Consider the following 25,862-nt stretch of genomic DNA (forward strand, 5'->3'; position numbering starts at 1 on the left):
TATTTGATTTATGTGAGAGGTAGGTCAGTTTGCTGGAGATAGGAAAATGTTGAACAATACAGCAAATACGACACAAGCTAAATAAGCAGCAATTGCTATCCAAAACCTCGGATCTTTCAGCAGTGCCTGATCGAAGCAGCTGAACACAGTGTAACCTATGGACATGCCAGCAAATCCACCTGCAACGTGAGCTGCGAAGGACACCTTTGGAGAAAAAAGAAAGGAGATGGGTGGAAATAAATGAGGAAAATATTTGTTACCTATTTCAGCTGTACCTCTCTTACTCAAAACCCAAATACCCTCACAGTCAAAGATTTTGGAAGTCTAGATAACTAGATGGTAAGGCAGCAAAGATAACAAAGAAAAAGATTTCTGGAAACCATGCACAGGGCCTAGTGTTGTAGTAAGCTGTGGCCACCACACTAACAACCCATATCTGAGTACAGGTTCAGGTGAGACCTGGTTAGGGTTCTGGGTTCCTGGCTTCAGCCTGGACCAGCCCTGGCCCTTGGCATCTACTGGGAGTGAGAGACTATGCATATAATCTCTCTTGCTCTCTTTCTCTCTTATTTTGCTTTCCCAACAGATAAGTCTTAAAAATAAATAAATCATGCGGAGCTGAAAAATAGCATTTTCAACCATTTAGTGACAACGCGAGATGAAGCCATCGCTGCTCATTCTTGCTAGTCATGACGTTTGGGGTGGCTCTGGTTAATACCAAGCAAGAGTAGGAGCTGAGGGGCCATGAGTGATCTCTGAGGAACATTATTTGATCCCACAAATGCATCAGAGCTAAAATGTAAACAATCATGTACAGTTACAACAGAAACTAACAAATGAAAGACTGAAGGTATCAGTTGTCCCTATGGTATAAATTGAATGGACCCAGATCGCCATTGCTTGTCTCCCATCTGCGGGTTTTTTCCTCTATGAAAAGGAAAGCCCTCTCTCCTGATGGCGTAGTCCCCACACAGCAGGGCCAGCTCAGCAGAGCCCAGAGGACAGGGACGGGGAGCAGGAGCTGAGAAGCACAGTTCACAAGTATGATTTCTCAGGAATTTTCTTAACTTACAAATAGAAACGTGATCTACATTGCAGAGTTCTAACCCTTATGTAGTGACTTTCTTTATTTTAAAAACAAGAAACTGAACTCACCGGAGACCCATTTTCAGGAACAAAGAACCTTCTGTAGAGAGCAAATCCCATGTCCGATGCAACTAGAAGAAAAAACACCTTGATGAAGCCCACAGCAGCGCACCAGGATTCTTTGGTTCCTGTCTAATAGTAGTCGCAGTAGTGGCAGAGCAGCAGCAGCAGCAGTAATAGAAGCGGAAGCAATAGCATGTGTTGAGACTCTTGCTGGGTGCTGTTCTAAGGGCTCATGAGTTCTTCCCACAGCCTCCTGAAATGGATGCCATCCTCTTCCCACTTTACAAATTCATTTCCTCTGGCACTGATTGCCCTCTGTATGCCAGGCACTGTTCTAGGCAATAGATACACAGTAATGAACAGAAGAACAGACCACACTGAGTTAAGTCTTGCGGTAGGAGGCATACAAGTCAAGCACAGTATATCTAATGGTGCTAAGTGCTATGGAGAAGATACAGGGAGGAAGGCGGATGGGAACACCAGGAGTAGCAGATGCTATTTAAGAAAAGAGTCGGGGAGGATCCTTGGCTATGTTTGACATGGGATGGAGAGAAGGGAGCAGGCCATGCTGATGAGTGAAACAAGAACCTTACAGACAGAAGGATAAGCAAGCATAATGTCCATAAGACAGGAATGTGCATAGTGTAGGGGAGAAATTCCAGAGCAGCTGGCCTGGCGGGAGCCATGGTCTTCGAAGTGAGATCCTCCACTGAGACCAGCAGCATCCAGCATCACTTCAGACCCTGTAGAAATGGAAACTTCCAGACCCTCCCCAGACCTGCGATCCAGGAGCTCTTGAGAGTGGAGCTTAATATTCTACCATTTAACAGGAGCTCGGGGTGATTCTGGACGAAGGTTGGGAATAAGGTGGCAAGTGATGAGGCCAGGCAGGTAGTGGAGGACAGCTCATGCAGGAGCCTGGTGGACCACGGTAAGGATCTTGAGTAAATAGGAAGTGTGCAAAAGCTTCTAGTCAGACTTGTTTCAAGAGATGGTTCTGACTGCCCTCCTTGAGTTAGGCTAGAGGAGAGAAAGAACAAGAAATCATCTAGAAACTTTTTCTTACTATAGTGCTGAGTAACAACGGTTCTATTTTGTGCTTAAAACTCCAACATGAGTGCTCCACTCTCATCCACTGTACCAACTGCCTCTGATCGGCATCAGGAGTTCTAAAGATGGGCCAGGAAAGGGAGTGCATTCACATTCGACTGTGGACCCACAGAACCTCCCTGCAAGAATCTTCAGACTGTACTGCAAGAGCGAGTTTCCAGATCTCTCGGAAGAATTCTGCCCTGCATGAACCACACTTGGAAACATGTCTTATACACGCTGTACTCATCCTTCCAGCTTCGGAGCCATCGTGCCCCATGAGATCCTGAGAGCTAGTGTTTGCCTTTGGGCAAAGAGCAGGGGGACCGTGTGTTCTGGCAACTTTCCCTTGGAGTCACTGCACAGAAATTAAGGTCGAAGAGTATTCAATATTAATTTAATTGTAAACAACTCTTCCACCGAAAGCCAGATAGATGCAGCTCTATCTCACACTTTCAGTCACTGGCCTTTCCAGATGCAGCCGGAGGAACACACCAGTGGGGCTACAAAAGGCTGACAGAAACCTTGGCCCAAGAGCAGAGCAGACTTGACACTGAAGTTGCTTTTGGTCCTTTGTTCACCCTAGGCCTGCTTGCTCTCAAACACTGCAATCAATGGAACGTAAATTTCCTCTTGTTTATCTTGCAAGCTTGATGTATCACTGCAGTTCTTCACTCATGAAAAATTTGCTCCTGGTGTGCCACAACCTCTAAACTGGGACACCCCCTCACCCCCCTTCCCACAGTTCTCCTAAAATGAAGCCTTTAGTTCAATAAGCCAAATCATTATTCTCATTGAAAATCTGGGACTCATTTGAAGAGTCACCTTTATGTGGATTTTTTAAAGATGAATATGTGACATTCCCATAACTTTCCTCAAAAAGAAACTCTGTTGCTTAGTTGGAAAACATATCCCACAATTAATGCTTGAAGAAAGAAGGTACTTAAGGCCAACTGTCCTTCACATTAAGGATAAAATTGTAAATGTTTACCATTTAAAACAAAACAATGGGGCCCAGCGGTGGCACAAGTGGTTAAAGGTCCTCGCCTTGCACGCCCGGGATCCCATATGGGCGCCGGTTCTAATCCCGGCAGCCCCGCTTCCCTTCCAGCTCCCTGCCTGTGGCCTGGGAAAAGCAGTTGAGGACAGCCCAAAGCTTTGGGACCCTGCACCCACGTGGGAGACCCGGAAGGAAGTTCCTGGATCTGGGTTTCGGATCGGCATAGCATCGGCTGTTGCGCTCACTTGGGGAGTGAATCATCGGACGGAAGATCTCCCTCTCTGTATATCCGCCTTTCCAATGAAAAAATATTAAAAAATAAATCTTTAAAAAAAAAAAAACAATGGGGCAAGTTTTTACATAGCTGTCAAGACACTGGTACCCCATGTCAGAATAACTGGGTTCAACTCCCAGCTCCCATTGCTGACTCCAACATCTGGCTGCTTCAGGAGGCAGGGGTGATGGCTCAAGTGTTGGGCTCCTGCAACTTTCGTGGGAGACCTGAATTGAGTTCTTGGCTCCTGGATGTGGCTCAGCCTAATCTTTGTCATTGTGGGTGTTTGGGGAGAGAGCTGTATGGAAGCCCTCTCTCCTTCTCTCTCCCCTACCCTTTCCATCTCCCTCCCTTCCTCTCAAATAAATGCATAAAGAAGCAAAAATAGCATCTATCCTCCCAAGGATTTGGGTTTCAAATAAAATGTATTTGTATTCCTTGATTTGTATTTAATCAACCTTGTATATCGTGATGGGAAACAGCAGACTGATGGCTAGCACCCCACTTGTTGGGTTAACTGACAGCAACGGAAACAGGTTCCACGCCCTGCCTACCTTCTGCACCATTCAAGTTAATGGACAGCACAGAAATGGCTCTGGAGGCTCTGTGTACCTGGTCCCTGCTGCCTTCTCTTAGGGTAGACTAGTTAACAACAGGAAAACTTTGGGCTCCGGCAGCTCCCTTCCTGCCTCCAGCACTTAGTAATTGAACACATGGGAAACTGTTCTATACAGCTCTCAATCTGATTGGAGGATAAGAGCTAAAACAAAACAAAACCCTGAACTCTGCCGTGAGCCACAATAGCTCCAGAAGTTTAGCTGGAGCTGTCAGCAAACTTGGGCAATACAGACTCTTCATAATATCCTATACCTGAGTCCCTTGTGCTCTTTCTTGTACTCCACAATATTTTGCACTCTTCATTTACGACAATGGGGAAACCGAACTATAAAGAACTTTTCTAAATGCCATGTGCCAGGGGTAGGGGAAGGTAAGCTAGCAGAAAACATGCGTCATTCAGTGACACCAGTTCTTGCCAGTCACATTACACAATCTTCGCTCCAACATTCAATAGCATTAAAGAAGACTGCTGAATTCATTTCCTTATATATAACTTGAGGGTTATTTTACCAAAGTCACTCTTAATTACCTAAAAGAAGTGGATTGAGTGGAGCCTTGGGGAACTTGGAGGATGACACTGGTTCACCCCTGGGTGAGCAAGAGTGGCACATCTACAGTGGCTTTCCTAGCTCCCAGATGCTCCCTCTCCCATCTCTGCTGAAAATTTTCCCTTGTCTCTTGGGTTCCGTGTGGGAAAACAAAAACAAAAAACCATACATTACAAATAGGTGTTTAACATTACCTCCAAGTGAAATAACTGCTGTTGTTAAAATCAAATGGTTTAAAACATAAATGGAGTCTCTCCCCAAAGAGGTAGTGGCCCCTCCTGGTTCCCATAATATGGATAACTGAACCCTTAATGCCAAGTAGCAGAATCAATTATTTTCCCTACTTCGGATAGCCAGAATCCCAAACTCAATATAGTGCCACCTCCAGCATGGCTTTGAGGTCTGACCCCAGGGTCCATCCATGGTGGCTACAGTTCACCTGGAGCAGGTTCACACCAACAGGAGTCACCACCCTACTCCTGCTCTTCCCTTCTGCTGCCTTGCCTGGCCTGCCAACAGCCCAAATCTATCCTTGCTTTCAGACTCAGCTAGCATTTCAATCTCTCTCTGGATTGGGCATTCCTCCTGAACTCCTTCAGCATACAATTCTAGAATCGTTGGAGATTTCTAAAATCTAACCGCTGGGCTTCTCACTTCCTTGATCTCCTTTTCCTCCTCACCAAGTCCTTGCCTATGTTCTTAATTGTTGTGGGCTAAGGAGTTGATTAGTGCTTGTTGGAATGGGCGGGAACAGGAACTGGACTTGTGGCTAAAAACACCTAGACTAATTGGACTCATCTATATCCAATATCCTGCTAAATGAGGACGTGGGGGTGGGGGGTGGAGTATGTAAGGAGAGGTGAAGGAGCAATAAAGGGAGGTTTCGCAGAGACTTCTACCATCACGGGTCTCCTGTCAGTGCTTCATCCCCAGACCCTCTCCCTGTCCACGTTACTGGCTCTGTTGGCTGGAGTACTTAATCAATCATGAGGATTTAAAATTTTACCTTAAATCTTAAAACTGGGAACTGGCACCATAGTATAGAAGCTTAAGGCTCTACCCACAGTGTTGGCATCCCACATGGATGGAAGACCCTGGAAGATGCTTTTGGCTCATTGCTTTAGGCTAGCCCAGCTTGGGCTATTACAGCCATTTGGGGAGTGTACCAACAGATGCAAGAGCTCTGTCTCTCCTTCTCTCTAAGTAACTCTGTTTTTTAAATAAAAATAAAATCTTTTTTAAAAAAATTTAAAAACTGAGGAAGCAGACAGATCGCATCCATGTTTTCTAAGCTTGCCCTTTGCTGACAAATCACCTGCAAGTTCCAACTATGAAAGCAGAAGTCTAGCACGTGCGTCCTAAGGGAAGCTATGGTAGTTGAAGCAGAGGGAGAGCAGCGCTCCACTCCAGAAGGAAGCAGAAAGCGAAAGCACATACATCACCTAGGCGCCTCTAAGTGCCACCTGTCAGGGTCTGTGAAACTCCCTGGCTCGCCCCTGTCTGAGCAGGGCTCTGAGGGGACACCCCAACAGTGTCTGGGAAGGCTTTCAGAAGGCTGAGCTGCTCAAGGCCAAAGTGTGAGGTGTTTGGGAAACACACTTACTTATGAGAATGATGATCAGTAGTCTGATAATTCCAAACGCAGGAATCATTTCTCGAAAATTCTTGTAAAGAGAAAAATAATAGCAACATGAACCATTTATCGGTAAATGAAAGCCAAAACCCACTCCTTTGTCAGAGTGTCAGATATTTGCAAAACAAAGCATGGGTCCCACAATATAACGTGTAACTGCATGACGTAAACCAGATTCAATTTGATTAGCTAGAAACAGCCTAACTCATATAAAATCAACACTTTCCATGTCCATAAGCAGATGAACAAATGCTGTCAAACTAAGTCTATTTCTTCATCCTCTTTTCCAGTAGACATTGGCAAAGAAAGATAAAATTAAGAAGGAACTTAGATCACATTCTCACTCGCTCTGAGCTCTTAGATCTTCCTCTCTGTCTCTCCTCCTCTCTGTATATCTGACTTTGCAATAAAAATAAAATAAATCTTAAAAAAAAAAATTAAGGTGCTGAAATAGCTGTGTTTACTACAAATTATTTTCTAGCTGGACAATCATAACCTACACTAAAAAGTAATTTGCATCACAATTCATTAACACACAAAGCCAACAGTACTTACAAGCCATTATTTTTTTCCTCTGATTCAATTTTGGGGCCACAGTAACTTTTATTTTTTTAATATTGTTTACACAGTTGAGAGGGTCACACAGCCAAGAGCTCATGTGGGGCTCTGATTACATGGGGAGGGTCGAAGTATGGAGGAAGGTGGGTAGGACAAATGTTTCAGTTCTTTTTCATGCTTCTGAACTGCTGGGAATGGAGAGGGGACTTCTTACTGTCAAACTACACCTGGGGCTGGGTGATTTGATTGTGTCTTAGAGATCCTGATGAGGGTCACAGCCCCTTAAACTAAATCACTCGCAGTTGCAATTCCAAGTTTAAAAAACAATCTCCAAGCGACTTCTGGATTATAATCACTTGTTTTTTTTTTTTCTCCTTTTACAGTATTTGTCAAATATAGCTAAAGGACTAAAGGGCTAAGAAGCAGCCAGGATCTCAGCCTGACACATCCTACTCAAGGCAGTATAAACACCAGCCTTAGAGGGCAAGTTGGCAGATACAGAGAACAATAGATACGTTCCTTACAACATTGTACATAGGCCAAGTGCAAATCACCACGTTTCCTCCCTGGAGCAATTCCCTACCTAGTCAGGGTGCGGCGCCACGGAGAATCCACTTCCATTTTCCTAGTTTAATACCACCAGGATTTGGAGGCCCAAGAGAAAAAGGCCTGAATGGGCATACAGTTATCAAACAAACACCACATGGAGGACCTTGACTTTCTTATTTTCCAAATTTAATAGCTTACTGAGTGCTCATGAATGTAGAGGTCAGGAAAAAAGGATAAACTGTGAATAGTGAACACTGTTGGTCAGAAGTCTGACATAGATGAGTACTCGGTGAACATGTCAATGCAAACTGCCTGAACCAGCAGCCACTCTAAAAACGAAACCAGAGCTCACAGACTCCATTCCTGAAGTTCTTACCACCAGAACATTCATGAAATAGCCTCCCATGAGAGCGTAGACGCCTCCCGAAGCCCCCACGAGAGATTTGAGTGGGTCAAAGATGGAGCTGGCCAAGGATCCTACGGAAACAAAACACAACTGGTCAGACGTGATGGAAAGCATCACAGACAATACGGCCACTTTGATATTCACAGGAACAAACTCACTCTATCCCCTTGAGAGTCAGTTGTTTGCTTCCTGCCTTGAGAGCCACGCCTAGGAAGGAAGGCTGCTTTCAAGAGCAGTTGGAGGATTCACAGGCCAGGCTGGGGGCGCCCCATGGGCTTGGGTTGGAGGAGTGCAAAGGGATGATGGGGCGGTGAGCCAGGAAGCGGAAGTGCAGAAGCAAACCTCAGCTCCCTCCTGTGTGCTCCCTGCTTCACGGGCCATCACAGCTCAGTCTTGAGGTTCCACCCAGGACGTAACCCAGTCTACCCTTCTCAAAGCTCCAACTTCTCACAGCATCATGGGTACATTCCATCCTTACTCCATCAGTCATGAACCCATTCATGGTCAGTGTAAAACTTTGAGGTGTAAGTCTCTGTGTGAATTTGAGGTAAACCAAATCCTGTACAAAACCTAATAAGAGAAGTCCAACTCTGTAGGTTAACTACCCAGCACGGTAGTGTAACAGGGACAGGAACAGAGACTGTGGAACCAGAATTACCAGCTGAGAAAGTGATTTTACCTCTCTGTGCCTCACTTTCCCTACCTGCAAAATGGGGCTATCCATAGAACTGACTTCATAGGCTGTCTATGGAACACTGATATGTTACTACCTAACACACATTGTACACTCTTTAGCTGTTACTTCAAAATATCCAACACAGTTAGTCAAAACTATCAAAACATCTGAGACATGCCAACATTTTATTATCCAGCTGCCATCTTTCCCATGCAACTAGTACGTGCCCTAAGGATGCTGCTCTTATCCCCCAAGCAAGACTAAACCTGCTCATTAACGCAACCCAAAATTTCCTGGACCCAAACAAGGCCTGGCAAAGTGTTTACATGCTCTCAGATGTTCTCTCTGCTCTGTTTAGTGCTATTGCTTGGTCTCTGTTGTTCACGGCCCCAGTTTATTCCTTCGGACACAATATAACACCTACTGAGGGGAACAAAGACAAAGTTTTAACCACAGGAATCTTAAAAATAGATGAGCAAACTATTCTTACAAACATCAGACTGCAGCAACTACAGGTATCCAAATTGAATGGATGTGCTGAGAGCTCTGAGGAAGGAATGGCTTTTCCCACACAGGGAGGTGGGAGCTCCGTTACCCTGAGGAGGAGGGGATCTGGGTGGGTGTCATGGGAGCAGACATTCAATATAGCAGAGAAAACCCCCCTTGGGATAGCCATATCCGCTGGTGGGGTGCCAGCCCCACTGCTGATTCCAGCTGGTGATGCTTTAGGTACTGAGGTGCCTGTCATCCATACAGGAAACCCAAATGGAGCTCTGTAATCCTGACTTTGGCCTGGCCCAACCCTGGCTGTTGTGGTCACTGGGGAGTAAACTAAAAATGGAAGAGTTCTCTGTGTCTCTCCTTCTCTGTCTGTAACCATCTTTCAAATAAAATAGGAAGGAAGAAATATCTTTTAATAGAGGTGGAAATACTACTTGTTGCTCACACTGCACCAGTGAGACCGAATTTCTACACTGGACCGCTTCCTAATGCACGAGGTACTGGAAGTGGAGCACAAGAGTGTCTGCACCCACGGTGGGACTAGCTGGCTGAGCATGACTTGAAACAGTTTCACTTGGGAAATGGTAAATCTAAAAAGGGTCAAAGTGCCTCCAAGTAACTAAGTTTCAGAACAAACCTAAAGAATTGTTACATGGATATAAAAAATATCCAAAAAAAGTATCCAACAAGGTAAGATAAAAACTGTCAAAACTTATCAGGCATGCAAAGAATCCAGAAAACAGCATATGCTCAAGAGAAAAATTGGTCAATAGGCAAAACCTGCCCAGAAGTAAGATGTAGCAGGCCAAAGCATTACAACTCTATATAGTGCCCAAAAATTGAGCACAGACATTTGGTATAAACTGGGCTCAAATTAAATTTCTAGAGATGAAAACAACGCTGACAATGAAAACAATAACCAGTGGGTTTAATGGTAGATTGGATACTGCAGAAGAAAATATTAATGCCTGTGACACAGTAAGAGAAACTATTCAAATGAAAATATATCGGAAAATATATGTATAGTGAAGATTTATGTTTTTTATTGGAAAGGCAGATTTACAGAGAGAAGGAGAGACAGAAAGATCTTTGATCTTCCGGTTCACTCCCCAAATAGCCACAATGGCCAGAGCTGAACCAATTCTAAGCCAGGAGCTTCTTCCAGGTCTCCCATGAGGATACAGGATCCCAAAGGTTTGGGACATCCTCTGCTGCTTTCCCAGATCATACGGAGAGAACTGGATGGGAAGTGGAGCATCTGGGAAACAAACTGGTATCCATATGGGATGCTGGTGCTTGGAGCTAGAAGATTGGCCCATTGAGCCATCAGGCCAGGCCCAAATCTTTCTTGTCTTGACCAATTGTCTCTGAGACTTCTTTCAAACTGCAGCTTAACTCCATACTCTCAAGGTTGAATGTGATCCCTAGGAAAATTATTCAAACTGAAGGCAAGGAACAGGTATTTGGCCTAGCACTTAAGACATCCCCTTGGGGTGCCTGGGTTCATACCCTGGTTCTGCTCCAATGCCAGTCTCCTCCTGAGGAGCATGATGGGAGATAGCAGGTGATGGCTCAAGTTGCTCGGTTTCTGTCACTCCCTGGGAGACCTGATCAGGGTCCTGATGTCCACCTGATTCAGCCACAGTCATTGTGGGCACTCAGAGACTAAATGAACAGATGAGAAATATCTTTGTCTCTGACCTCCTACCTCCCAAATAAATAAACTTTCAAAAAATTACAAAGTTTTTTTCAGATAAAAGCTGGATTCATAATTTATGAAATATAGAGATACGTCTAACCAATCAATTGGCCAGACCTAAACACTAACAACTATAAAACACAGTGTGAGGGATTTGGGAAGATATGTAAAAATGATAGTATTTATCTCCTTCATAGATTGGAAGGTTCAGTATTGTTAAAATGTCAGTTCTCCCAAAATTGATCTAAAAGTTCAACGTAATACAACTACAAATCTCAACACATCAATTTTTGTAGAAATTGAGAATCATTCATGAGGACATGTGAAGATCCTAAAATAGCCAAAACATGTTGAAAAAAATGAAAAGCAATAACGACATGCTGACACTTCTGCTTTCAAAACTTACTAGAAAACTTAGGTAATTAAGAAAGGTAGTTTGGCATCAGTGTTAAAATATACAAATACTTCAGTAGAAACAGAGCACAAAGTCCAGACATAAATTCACAGGTCCACAATGGCCATTGATTTCAACAAAGATGCAAAGGAATTCATTGGAAAAAGGACAGTCTTATCAGCAGGTGATGCTGGAACAGATACATACCAAAACAATGACACTTCAATCCATATCTTGTGCCAGCTCTAAAAATGAGTTATAGATCTTGCTATGACGTCTAAAATCATAAGACTTGCAGAAGAAAACATAGATGAGATTTTTATGTGTTAAACCAAATCTCTTTGATATGACACTAACAAGTACAATTCTTCAAAATGATAATTTAGATTTCATCAAAACTTAAAACTTCTGTTTTTCAAGAAAATGAAATGCTTTTAAAAACCAGACAGAGAACCCAGCACTGTGGCTTAGCAGTTAAAGTCAACACCTTGAATTCACCAGGATCTCATATGGAAACCGGTTCTAATCCCAGTGGCCTTGCTTCCCACCAAGTTCCCTGCCTGTGACCTGGGAAAGCAGTTGAGGACAGCTCAAAGCCTTGGGACTCTGCACCTGTGTAGGAGACCCAGAAGAGGCTCCTGTCTCCTGGCTTTGGATTGGCTCAGCTCCGGTTGTTGCAGTTACTTGGGGGAGTGAATCATCAGACAGAAGATCTTCCTCTCTGTATATCTGACTTTGCAATAAAAATAAATAAATAAATCTTAAAAAACAGTAACAACAACAAACAGAGTTCCAGGCCCCTGACTTCTGCTTGACCCAGCCCCAGTCATTGTGGCCATTTGGAGAATGAATCAATGGGTGGAAGATTTCTCACTCTATTACTCTGCCTTTCAAATAAATTTTTAAAAAGAAAATTAAAAAATTAAGCCACATTCTAGGAGAACATATTTGTAAGTTAGGTATTCCACAAAGAATTTATAACATATAATGTATACTACTACATACAATAATGAATATGCTCCAATTTTTAAAATGGACAAATGATTCAAACAGACCTTTACCGAAGAAGATATGCCATCATTAATCTCTTGGAAATGCAAATTCAGATTCACTGAAATCTCATGACTTCCTTAATAGAGCGGCTAAAACTAGCAAGACTTTCGGGTATGTGTAAGGATGCAGAAGAAAGGAATATTTAGTGAGAAGGAAAAATGGGTTCCACTTTGCTATCATCTGGCCTAACACTCCTACCCCTGGGTGTGTCCCCAAGAGAAATGAAGGCTTATATCCACAGATCATGGCAGTGTTATTTCGAATAGCTAACACATACGAACTATCTCAATAGCCATCAGCAGGCTGATGTTAAATCCACACAATGAAACACCACAAAAAGGAAGGAGCCAAGAATAATACATACAACCACAGAGATGAATGCTGAAAATACTATACCAAGTTTTTCAAAGCTATTCACAGACCAACAATTTGTATATATGTCAATTTCTGTGAAATGTTCAAAATGGGTACATATACAGACATGGAGGAATGCTTGGCCCAGAACATATACAGACATGGAGGAATGCTTGGCTCAGAGCTGGAGTGAGAATGTGGGGCAGAGGGTAAGGAATGACTGCTAATGGGTGCCGGATTTCTTTTCAGAGGATAAGAATGCACCGTGGTGGGGTTGGCACGGGTAGGCTAATCCTTCACCTTTTACAGGGGCATTCCCTGTGGGTGCCAGTTCATGTCCTGGCTACTCCACTTTTGAGACAGTTTTCTGTTTATGGCCTGGGAATGCAGAAGAGAATACCCACTTGGGAGACTCAGAGGAAGCTCCTAGCTCCCAATTTTGGGCCAGCTCAGCTCTGTCTGTGATGACCATCTGCGGAGTAAATGAAAACTCTGTTTCTCCTTCTCTCCTTGCAAAAGTCTTATCTTTCAAATAAAAATAAATAAAAATTTTTTTAAAAAAAGAATGCTCTTTGGTTTTGCAATGAGTAGTGTCTAAGTCTGTGAATTAACTAAAAACACATTGGGCTGTGTATACTAAGTGGGTGACTCACATGGCATATGAATTATATCTCAGTCAAGCCACTAAAATGGTTTCTTGGCTTGGGGACTGTGTTTGGCTTAGCAGTTAAGACACCCGTAACTCAGAGGACCTAGGTTTGAAATCCAGTTCTGGCTCCTGACTCCAGCTTCCTGCACGTGGGAACCCTGGCAAGCTAGTGATGATGGCAGCTCAACAAGAGAGCGGCAGACCTAGATGTGCTCGCTCTGGGCTTTAGCCCCTCCCAAGTCCCAGTCACTGTGGAGACTTGGGGAATGAACCAAATGATAAGAGCATGCTCTGTCAGCCAGGGCTAGGGTGGGACTGACCAGACAACTGCACCCACTGGGACATGTATTGGCTGGTGCAGGGGGCTGACAGAGCCTGACTACCTGGCACACAGGAGAGCAAGGTATGAAGACCTTCCAGGTAAGGTTTCTTAGGGGGTTCAACTAGACCGCTGCACTCAACTGCTGATCTCAGGGAGAATCACGTGTGGTCCAGTCTTGGAGCACAAGTGGCAGGATTGGGCCACCTCCATTGCTGAACCCGTGCAAAACTGGAGAGCACACCCAGATGCCAGAGGCACGTGAAAGACAAGACAGCCAACTCCTCTAAACCAACAGAAGACCTTGAATACCTCATCAAAAGATGCAAAGGACAATTTGAACAGCACTCCAGGCCAGGCTCTACAACAGGCACCTAGATCCACAGACACACTGAGGCAGGCAAGGATAGTCAGCAGACCTTAGAGAAAATTTTGCACCTCTGTTATAACAAAACTGACAACCTCTCAGAACCATCAAGATCCGCTCAAGGGACACCTTTGAAACATTCTTCCCCACACAGGGCTTGCACCATCTCCTCCTGGAGTGCTGCTACAGCATGACAGCAAGGAGCCACACACTTTGTCCCCTCCCCAACTGTCGTCTGTATGTGAGGAGGATGACCCCAGGTCCCACTGATAAGGACAGACTGGAAGGACAAAGTGATCTGTGCCCAGAAGCTCTTGTCAGAATTGGCAGAGGGTGTGAGCAGATAGTTCATGCTCCCCTTGGCTCTCCGCCTTCAGCTTTCTGGAACTGGGGCATGGCTGACAGCACAGGTGGAAACTAAACCCTGGGGCCCACAGGCATGTAGGTGCTGCAGCTGAACAGGGCCTGGCTATTGCAAAGGACTTTGGGAGGTCGGGTTGGAGAGGGCGCAGAGAAAAACAAGTGTGTAGAGGGAGAGAAGGTGGAAAAACAGGATCTGCAAATCAGGCAAAAGGAAGGCAGCTGGGTGCCAGTCTTGCTGATTGCATCTCTTTGACAGAGCTAAGAACTGCTCCTTGCTCTGGCTCTGCACTCTCAGTGCCCCTCTTGGGAACCCAGGCCCCCTGCTGGGCCCCTGAAGTCTAGGGGACTGACAAACTTGTGATCAGAGAAGCTTTAAACACGGTGATAGACCAAATTGTGACTCCTAAAAAGATTCCTTGAAGTCCTAATGTCCAGTTCCACTGGTCGAAATGACTTGCAACCAGGGTGGTTGTGGGTGTGGTCAATTACGATGAGGTCACACTGGGTTAGGTAGGGGCTACACATAAGGACAGGTGCGCCTCTGAGCAGACAAACCTCAGGGGAAGCAGGGTTGGGGCAATGCAGCCGCCAGCCAAGGAACACAAAGGAGAGACAGCCCTACTGGTAGGGGGACTCAGTGGCTGGGCAGCACTGCCCGCCCTGCCACCACCAAGGAGCAGGTCCCTGCTGGCATCATGATTTCAGAGGTTTTGTGGCCAGAAATGTGAAACTGCACATTTCCTCTTTCTTTCTTTCTTTCTTTCTTTCTTTCTTTCTTTCTTTCTTTCTTTCTTTCTTTCTTTCTTTCTTTCTTTCTTTCTTTCTTTCTTTCTTTCTTTCTTTCTTTCTTTCTTTCTTTCTTTCTTTCTTTCTTTCTTTCTTTCTTTCTTTCTTTCTTTTCTTTCTTTCTTTCTTTCTTTCTTTCCTTCTTTCTTTCCTTTCTTTCTTTCTTTCTTTCTTTTTCCCTCCCTCCCTCCCTCCCTCCCTCCCTCCCTCCCTCCCTCCTCCCTCCCTCCCTCCCTCCCTCCCTCCCTCCCTCCCTCCCGGTGCTTGAAGAGGAAGGAGTAGCCAATTCAGCTATCATACTAGGCCCAAGGTCACACATTCCCATTAGTTAAGCCACCCCTATGGCCACTCCAGCAAACTGTTACCACTCCCACAGCAATGGGAATCATTGATTTATTTATAAATCACATATATGCCAGGGGGCTTTGAAAGGCTTATGGAAAGGAGCAGGCATTTACCAAGTGGCTGAGACCCTGGTTAAGATACCCAAGTCCAGTCTCCTGGCTTTGGCCTGGCATTAAGGAGTGAACTGACAGATGGTAGATTTCTCCGTGTCTCTCTTGCCTTGCAAATAAATAAAAATATGCAAGGCTTCAGAAGCTAAACTTTAAAAATATATATTTCTAAAAAATAAATGGAGAAGAGTTCTAGTACATTCTTCCAACACCCCCTTGGATGGCACACCCGGGTTTGGAGATCACCACGCCAGGCTCCTAGTCCCACTCCATGACCTCTTTAGTTGTTCCCCACACTCTCAAAATTTGCGAATTTGCTCAAGTTGCCTCCCCATTTCAGCAGTCCAACACATAAGGGCTTCTGTGATCTGGCTTTGAATCTTAGGTTTAAGACTTGCAGGTTCCAGGGTCCCCTGTATGTGAGAGAGACCCAAGAACAGGTGCAATGGCTTGCTTTCAGGTGCTGAGCCACCTCTAATACCTGATCGCTAACATCTTTGGAGTGCAACAAATTCCCATTTCAATAAGGCAGGCATCCTTCTGACTCCACCCCAAAAGCCTGCAGGAGCTGGCCACATCGCCCTGAGGAACCGACCTGCAAGCACACCGGCCAGGTACACCAGCCCCACGCGGAGGCCTTTGTGGACCATTTCCAGGGGAATGCCCAGGACGAGCTGCATGAAGAGGTTGCCCACGATGTGCTGAACGCTGCGGAGACAAACACAGTCACAGATGCTCAGATGCCATCAACCTCTGACCCCCTGGGACCCCGAGGGCCTTGCCATCAACCATATCTCACGTGAACTTTCCAAATGTCAGAGACAGGGGCTCTCGTAACTGCACACTTAGCACGTGTTGCTTTCTAGCAATTATGACGTCAGAGATCAGTGAAGCCGGCTGAAGGAGTAAGAAGGTGAAGCTGGGGATTTGCATGACAATAACTGCATCGTATCAGCACCAGCATCTGGTTTTGTTTGCAGGATGCAGTTTTGGAGAAAAGCCTTATACAGGGATTAATATTTTTTTTAAAAAAAAGGCTTATTAATGTATTTGAACATCAGATTTACAGCGAGAGGGAAAGAGAGATCTCCCCATGGTTCACTTCCTGTATGGCCAGCGCTGGGTCAGGCTGAAGCCAGTAGCCAGGAGTTTCTTGTGAAACTTTTGCAGCTTTTCCCAGGCCATTAGCAGAGAACTGGATCAGAAGTGGAGCATGTAAGACTTGAGCCAACACTCACATGGGATGTTAGCCTGGCAGTGCTGGCTTTACCCACCATACTACAATATTCCAGGGTTTAAATTTTAGTAGATTTTTTTTAACAGCCTGTCCCTTACAACTTCAAAATACTTAATAAAACAGAAATGGCCAGAAAGAGCTCATTCCCACTTCTATAGCAAAAAAGCTTACTTAAGGGCAGGGGAGTAGAGGGCATTTCTGTGGTATAGTAGGCAAAGCTCCCGCCTCTGGCCTCAGCAATCCCATATGGGTGCTGGTTCGAGCACTGGCTATTCTGCTTCCAATCCTACTACTTGCCAAGGTCTGGGTAAGCAGCTGAGGATGGTTCAAGCACTTGAGGCCCTGTACACACATGGGAGACCCAGAAGAAACTCCCGGCTCCTAGCTTTAGATAGGCTCAGCCCCAGTCATGTGGCCACCTGGGGAAGGAAAAATGGATGGAATCTCTCTCTGTGTGTCCAACTTTCTCTCTGTAATTCTGGCTTTCAAATTAAAAAAAAAAATCTTTCTTTCTAAAAAAAGGCTTAAAAATATGAGCTAAGGGTGGTAACTCATATGCTATGGTCTGTGACATATATCATATTTGAATCTGAGTGTTTTTTTTTAAGATTTATTTATTTATTGCAAAGTCAGATATACAGAGAGGAGGAGAGACAGAGAGGAAGATCTTCCGTCCAATGATTCACTCCCCAAGTGAGCGCAACGACCGGTGCTATGCCGATCCAAAACCAGGAGCCAGTAACTTCCTCCAGGTATCCCACACGGGTGCAGGGTCCCAAAGCTTTGGGCCGTCCTCGACTGCTTTCCCAGGCCACAAGCAGGGAGCTGGATGGGAAGTGGAGCTGCTGGGATTAGAACCAGCGCCTATATGGGATCCCGGGCTCATTCAAGGCGAGGACTTTAGCCGCTAGGCCACACCACCAGGCCCGAATCTGAGTGTTTTTAATTGCACTTTTTATGTAGAAAAAAATGTGGGTCTGCGGAGGAATGTTTGGCCAAGCAGTTGCAATGCTGATTAAGAAGGTATTGATTTTCAGGGCTGATTATAGACCAAGTGGCTAAAGTCCTTGTCTTGCATGCACCAAGATCCCATTTGGCCACAGGTTCATATCCTCGCTGCTCTGCTTCCCTTCCAGCTCCCTGCTTGTGGCCTGGGAAAGCAGCCAAGCATGGCCCAAAGCCTTGGGACCCTGCACCTGCGTGGGAGACTCAGAAGAAGCTCCCAACCCCTGGCTTTGGATCAACTCAGCTCTGGCCATTGCAGCCAATTGCGATGTGAACCAGCAGCCTGGAGATCTATCTCTGTCTCTTCTCTCTGCAAATCTGCCTTTACAATAAGAATTAAAAAAATAAATATTTTTTGAAATAGTTTCACATTAAAAAGAAGGTATGATGGCTTAAACCATGGCTTGCCACACCATCATCCCATGATCAAGTCCTGGCTGCTTCTGTTCAACCCCTTTGCTAACACAGCAGCAGAAGATGGCCCAAATGCCTGGGCTGCTACACCAACATAAGAGCCCTGGAAAAAGCTCCTGGCTCCCAGCTTCAGATCGGCCCAGCCCTAGCTGTTGCAGCCATTTGGGTAATAGAGCAGTGGATAGAAGATCTCTCTCTCTGCCCAACCTTCTCTCTGTAATGCTGCCTTTCAAATAAAAATAAATAAATAAATCTTTAAAAAGAAAAGAAAAAGCTACATCTCATATTAGAGTACATGGCTCAAGTTCTGGCTATTCTGTTTCCAATATGGCTTCCTGCTAATGTGCAGCCGGGGAAGGCAGTGATGATGGCTCAAGTACTTGGGTCCTGCGACCCACATGGGAGATCCAGACCAAGCTCTAGACTCCTGGCTTCATGTTGGCTCAGCCCTGGATATTACAGGGCATTTGAGATAAACAAGTAGACAAAAGATCTCTTTCTCTTTCTCTCTCTTTCTCTTCCTTCCCACCCCATCTTTCAAATAAAATCAAAATAAATAATAAGTCCAAAAATATAATTTAAAATGACATTTGAATCATCTTGCTGACAAATGCAACAAACGCCTCGAGAGAGAGTCTCTGAATCTTGAAAAATTCCCATCATGTTTTTATTTTCTTTAAAGGAGATTTCAGATTAGCCTAAAAGTCAAGCCACAAAGCCGAGGCTGGATATTCCCCAGAGCAGCAGCTTCTGTATTTGCTTCAGGATTTGCAGTTTTGCAGGATCATTCACTTAATAAATAGCAGCTGAGCAGAAAAGAGGCTCTGCAGGCAGAGTTTCACAGCCATGTGCATTTCCAGCCACCACTGTCGCTGCCAAGCCATGTGCAAAGCTACAGGATAGGTAACATGTCATTCCACACAGAATAGAGTAGCCAGCACAGGTACATGAGTTTGTTCCCAGACCTCAGATATAGAGGGAATCAGGAATGGCTGCTCTGCAGGACCCGACACAGTGGCCCAGCGGCTGAGATCCTCGCCTAGAATGCCCCGGGATCCCATATGGGCACCGGTTCTAATCCCAGCTGCTCCACTTCCCATCCAGCTCCCTGCTTGTGGCCTGGGAAAGCAGTCGAGGACGGCCCAAAACCTTGAGATCCTACACCTGTGTGGGAGGCCTGGAGGAAATTCCAGGCTCCCGGCTTTGGATCAGCACAGTACTGGCCATTGCAGTTACTTGGGGAGTGAATCATGAGATGGAAAATCTTCCTCTCTGTCTTTTCTCCTCTCTTTATATCTGACTTTGCAATAAAAAATTAAATCTTTAAAAGAAAGAAGCAAAGAAAGAACTGGCTGCTCCTGAATTTGAAGAAAGCTATCCTGTTCTCTAAGGACTCCTTACAGATGAGGTGAGTCATAAAAAAAAAAAGAAAGAAAAACAACAACAACAAAAACCTCACAGACTCTCCCCTCATTCTCCTTGCTGCTCAAGAGCAGGACCAGAAGTGGCATGAAGATCCAATGCTATCACGTGTGTGAAACAGAAACACTAAAAAAAGTTCTTTATATTTATTAGTTTATGCAAGGACAGAATGACAGAGAGAAAGAAATAAAGAGATTCCATCCAAGTGGCTGCTATAGCCAGGGCTGGGCACAGGAACTCCATCTGCTTTTTCATGTGCATGAGCTGGGTCCAAGCCCTGAGGTCAGCTTCTATATGCTTCCCAGGTGCATTAGCAGGGAGCTGGATTAGAAGTGAAGCAGCTGGGATTTGAACCAGTGCTACAATATGAGATAGTAGCATCACAGGTCAAAGTTCAACCTGCTGAGCTTCAATGCTTGCCCCAGAAATACTAGGGTTTTTATTTCATTCATATTTTATTTATCCTTCAAGCACTAACTTGAATCTGTGTCATCCATGAAGCCAATCTTACTCTGATCTTCCTCTCTATAGCCAGTCCAACACTGAGTTCTCGTAGCCTTTGCTTGCCTCCTCCGAGGATGCAAGAGCCCATGTTGACATCTCCAGCCTACCCATGATCTCAGACAGCCATGTCACATAGTTCTGGCCAATGAGATGATAAATAAGAGCACCGGCAGGGGATTTTTTAAAAGAGATTCCTCCTGACGAAAGGCATGATGGAACACTAGCTGGGACTATCCCTTCCCCTTCTTTTGTCTTTGGTTGCAGTGGTAATAGCAGCCCACTTGGGACCACAAGAGGAAGGCCAAGGCAACAGAGATGTGGGGACAAGACCAAGAGCCTTGGCATCATTACCGTTGAACCAAGCACCTGTGTCTGTTCTCAGATGGAACAAAATCAGCTTCTATCTGGTTGTGCTCTGGTTACACTATTGTCACTAGTTACTTACATTATGAAGCATTTCTACTCTACTCCACTGCATAAATGAAACATCCTACACAGCCCTGTGGATTTTTTTAAGTGACTTACTTATGTGTTAGGAAAAGCATTGGTACTGTGTTATTTAATCACAACAACCTTACAAGAGTAATATGAGGGAAGTACTACTGTCCCAGTTTACAAGCAAGGAGCCTAAGGCATCCAGAGGTTAAGTAGCTAGTGCATACTGCTACACTATACTGCCTTGAACTATTATTTGACATAATTTTATAGTCCTTGAATGCAGGAACCAGGTTTGTCAAAAAATACACTTGTCACATGGAAAATGGGTATCTACAAAATCCAGTGCCTGTAGAAGCAATTGCTGGTGTCACCTCTGGCTCACCATACCTCTGTCTGAGTCCTGTACCCCATTACTACTAAATCCTCAGTCAGAAGAGTCATCTTCAAATCTTGGGCTGGGTACATTGCATGGACAAGGTTGATCTTTTTTGCCACCACAGGATCCCAGCAGAGAGGTGGGCCCAGCAGCAAGTGGCTCTGTAGCTGCAGTGGGCAGGATGGAGTGTCGTGCTGAATGGGACCATTAAAAGCCATCAGCATGTTAAGGGACGCTAATCAAGGTGCAGACACCAAATCTTCTATTGCTTGTATTATCTCAGATGGACGACAGCATTACACATGCACCACACCGTTCAGGAATTAATTTTTTGTAGCACGTAGTTGTGACAGAGGGAGCCCGTGGTTCAGCTCCAGAATTACTAACTTAGAGGGATCATGTCACAACACCCAACATGCAGTGGTTCATGCTTTTGGTTAGGTAATGGCTTGGTCTCCAGTCATGAAAACTGCTATTCCCACACTGACATCAGGCAGTTAAAATGAAGTATAAACTCCTCTAGCCTTAGAGTTAGCAGTAGTGTGTTGAGATCCTATCCCTGCAGCTTAGCTGTGCTACTTGGAGCAAGTAACCACCTCATCTGAGCCTCAGCCATGAAACAGTGGGAGCAATACCTGCCTTCTAGTCCAACAGGGCACTGGACATGTGTCCTACTAACACTAAAGCACCAAGGGGCGGGCATTGGGTACAGTGGTTAAGATGCAGCCTAGGACGTCTGCCTCCTATATCAAAGTGACCTGGCCTTGCTCCTGACTCTAATTTGCCACTGATGTTCACCCTGGAAGGCAAGCAGGTGATGGCTCTACTTGGACTCAGCAGGAAAACGCAGATGGAGTTTCAGTTGGACCAAGCACAACCCCAGGTATTGAGGACACTTGAGGAGTGAACCAATGAATGAGCGATTTCACTGTTTCTCTCTTAAATAAACACACATGAGGGGTCACAATCACTTACCATCACCTCCGACACTAGGCACTACACTGCCAGTCCTTACCCAGCATGCACCAGCATGTATGAGATGAACCTCCAGGCTTCCTGCCTCTTGTCTGGGCTATAAATGAAGGGACTCTCCAGGATGCCCGTGTCCAGGGTGATCCACTGTTTCTGAGGCTTCCACACAGCATAGTAAATAAACACAGCCAGCTGAGCAGGAGGGGAAGACATGAGTATTAGACACAACATTTCCAGAGAGCAGCCCCCTTCAAGCCAGAGTAAAAATGTTGCCAAACATCTGCTCCCAAGTGGACCATCCCATGGCATGGCTCAGGAGACAAGAGGAATTCAACGCCTCCACCACCCTTCACTCCAGGTAGACCCGACTGATTGCACGGGTGAGGGCCAGTGCCAGCCCAAGGTGGGAGGACTCCCCACTTCTGCTCTCAGACACCCTGACTGCCAGCATTTTTTTCTCTACCACCCTCCTCCCCATTTAAATTTCCACTGCCCTCTTCTTCCCATCCCCATTACTTGAGCCTCCGCTTGGGGCTGAAGATGAAGTTGGTACTGGTTTCCAAAGACTGAACAGGGGAAAGGGGAACTTTCTAAATTTATACTGGACAAACCTGGCAAGCGCTGCCTTAAGTGGTAAAAGTCAATGTCATGCTGATGTCCCACGAATGTCTTCTAGTCCCCCAATGCGGCCTGGTGAGAAGGACACTTCTCCTTTTATGGGACTCTTTGCCCAAACCCATAATTTTAATGTACTCATGGACAAAACATCAGACAAACCCAGACTGGGGGACAGTCTATAGGATGCCTGCCAGTTTCCCTCAAAAACAAACAGAAACTATTACAGATCACCAGGCAGACTGTGGAGAGCGGAGCCGCGCCTCAAAGATGGTGCTTGTTGACCATTGCTTCGTGGCACAAAGGTAGTAAACAGGTTTTGGGAAGTTACTGAGGATTGGGCCGAGCACGCAGGGAAGCTACATGACCTAAGTCATGATTGGTGTGCTTACCACATGATGTGAGGAACTGTGTATGGATTGGTTTGTGTAATGTAAAAAGGTCTGGGTGAAAAATAGTTAATGAAGAGATTCTCCCAGGCGTGCTTCAAGGCTAGGCTAGAGCTATCGCTATCACTTCAAGGCTATTGCTAGCTAGCACTAGGCTGCTTTTGCTTTACTGTAATAAATCTTACAAGTGCTGTAACTGCTTTCACTTTGACACAACGCTTGAAGTCTTGACCAATAAATTTTTTTAAGAATCTTTACTGTATCGGGGTCTTGCTCGCGGGAAGAGGGACCCCGATAGCAGACATGACAGCTAAATGCAGTATGAGACCCAGGGCTGGAGGGCATCAGTGGAATGGAAGGAGGACATTCATGGAAAAGTGGCAAAACATTACAAAGTCTAGAGTTCAGTTACAGCAGTAGACCACGGCCAGTTCCTCCGTTCTGATCAAACGTACTACAGAAAATCCAAGATAGTCACAGTGTGAGAAATGGGAGAGGGGTGCAGGAACCCTCTGTGTGATCTCTGCAACGGAACTTGCTCCAAAATAAAAATCTATCTTTGACATTTTTTTCAAATGATATTTCTGTGAGAAACAGATGTCTTAGCACCTGTTCCGCAACCCTTTCACAGACCAAGTGCCTTCTGAAAGGTCCTCATTGTCTAAGCACTTGTGCTTTGTGCCATGTGACCTTATCCATTCTTTTCCAAGCCCTCCTCCCCTGCTCCCCACAGATGACTGTAGCACCGAGCACCCCAGCTGATCCGGGGGAGGAGCAGAAAGGATGCCAAAGATGCTAGCGACTTCCCAGCTGGCAGGTCATCTCACCAGAAAATTGCAGGCTGCTGACTCTAATGCCCCCAACCCAAACTGCTGCCAAGAATGCCTCCATACAATCATTTACAGGAGCCCCTAGAGGCTTGATCCCAGCCACAGTTAATTTACATGTCAATGAGACATGGGTACTAGGTGAGTCACATGTTTTTTCAAGCTAGGTAATTCTGCAAGGATATTTTCTAGATGAGATTAGCAAATCAGTTGACTTAGTAAAACAGACTGGGTGGACCTCATCCAATTAATTGGAGACCTCTTAGTGCGAAAAGTCTTTCCTTCATTAGAAAGAGAGGATTCTGGCAGTAGGTGCCTTCAGACTTGAACTGTAAATCTTCCTGGATCTCCAGCCTGCTGGTCATCTCTGTAAATTTAAACTTTCCAAACCTCCACAATTATTGAAGCCAATTCCCTAGAATAAATCTCAACCCCTCACTCTGCCTATATGCATGTATATACATATATGAGTGCACATACATACATTATTGATTATCTTCCTGGACCAGATTCTGATAAAGAAACTGAGATATAACTGGGAACCCAGAGGATGACAAGATGGACTTCTTATTGCCCCTGAAATCCCTTCCCACGAGCAGCCACTTTCTGCCAAAACCTTTATGAGACACAGAAGAGAAGCTAAGTGCTGTGAGACTGCTGAGGAGCCTGGTCCTGGTCCAGATGTAACCACATGCAAGTTACCCCACCTCGCTCTTCTGGAAAACAAGAGGGCGAACAAGACCAGAGTCTGAAAGCAAACACACTGCCCAAAATGCCATCATTAGACAGTCACAATTTTTTCCTATGGAAACTCTAAGGCCACTTCTAACTTTCCTAAACATACGGCCCAGATTGCCCTCGCCAATCAGTCTCAGTTGGTTCATGAGGAAAGGCAAATTTGCAGCCCCAAGATTATCTGATTTCTAAAGGTCCCACCAGATAAAAATGAAGGCAGCCAGAAAAATTATAGTCACTGGTAGGCACATGGATCTTAATCCCTGGTTGGCAGTGACCAGAAGCATAGCAAAGACAGAAGGGGTGTGGTAGAGGCTCCATATGGGCTGTCCAGTACCTACTGAGCTCTTTCCCCCACCCATTCCCAGTAACCCCTGGTTTCTTTGCAGTCTCTCAGTGGGGCCAGGGACCCCCACCCCTGCACCAGCACATTTACCTCAGCCAGGCTGATGGAGATGATGAACAGAGGTGGTGGGAGGCAATTGGCTCTCTCCAAGTAGTTTCTCCGGACCTTTTCAGGAAGCATCCACTTTGAGACGATCCTGTGCACCTTCCTAGCCTTGCGGGGGGCTGTATCAGCTCCATCCTCTCTCATTCTCTGCTCTTCCTCCTGCTCTTCTTTCCCCACTCTGTCCATATTCAGATTGACACTCTCCAGCTCCAAGTCATGAGCAACAGCCATTGTCCACCTGAAAGGCACACACAAAGGGCAAGGAGAACAGGCTCTGACGGTCTTCACTCAGGCCATTCTCTGCTGGGCTCTCTGGTACAACTGCTGGCATCCAAGGTTAAAACAGCCTAAACTTCCTAATTGGGCCAGAAGTGTTTACTATTTTAAAAAGCATGAGCCATGGATCCAGATGACTAGGACCGAACATGACTCTTCCACGTATCATGTATAAGGAACCTTGGGAAAGTCACATTGTCTAGCTTTCAAATAGTATTGTCTGGGACCAGCATTGTGACATAGTGGGTTAAGTAGTTGCAAGGAACACCGGCATCCCAAATGAGGGCCAGTTTGAGTCCCAGCTGCTTTGCTTCCAGTCTGGCTGCCTGCCAAGCACCTGGGAAATCCGTGGAATACAGCCCCAAGCGCATGGGATCGTCCCACCCACCTGGGAGACACAGATAGGTCTCTGGCTTTGGCTTGACTATAGTGGCCATTTGGGGAGTGAACCAATGGATAAAAGACCTCTCTTTCTCTGGCCCTCCTTCTTATTCAGTAACTCTGCCCTTAAATAAATAAATAAGTATTTTATGGAAAAATGGAAAAAAATATATATGTATACCTTCTCAAATAATACTAAAATACACATAACATAAAACTTCTGTTTTAACCTTTTATTTCTGTATTTGAATTTTAATAAATATGTATTATGTATAATAAAACTTTAAAGATTTAAAATAAAATAAAATGTACAACTCAGGATTAGACATTTGAGCTACTGGTTGTTAAGACACAGGCTTCCCATAACAGAGATAATGGCA

The 25,862-nt window shown here is 45.2% G+C and overlaps 1 protein-coding gene across 1 annotated transcript; it reads right to left on the reverse strand.

The window, feature by feature from the left end:
• Positions 1-24: 24 nt before the first annotated feature.
• Positions 25-25,056, reverse strand: RHBDL2 (rhomboid like 2). The gene is made up of 7 exons (XM_040974424.1): positions 24,811-25,056; positions 21,852-22,000; positions 16,036-16,148; positions 7,795-7,895; positions 6,282-6,342; positions 1,156-1,217; positions 25-204 (listed from the first exon to the last, which is right to left on the reverse strand). Exons 1-7 carry the CDS (start codon positions 25,054-25,056, stop codon positions 25-27), a joined length of 912 nt encoding a protein of 303 aa, XP_040830358.1.
• Positions 25,057-25,862: the final 806 nt, after the last annotated feature.

Source organism: Ochotona curzoniae, unplaced genomic scaffold (assembly GCF_017591425.1).
Source record: "Ochotona curzoniae isolate NIBS_2020 unplaced genomic scaffold, NIBS_Ocur_1.0 contig_2404, whole genome shotgun sequence".
NCBI classification, from domain to species: Eukaryota; Metazoa; Chordata; class Mammalia; order Lagomorpha; family Ochotonidae; genus Ochotona; species Ochotona curzoniae.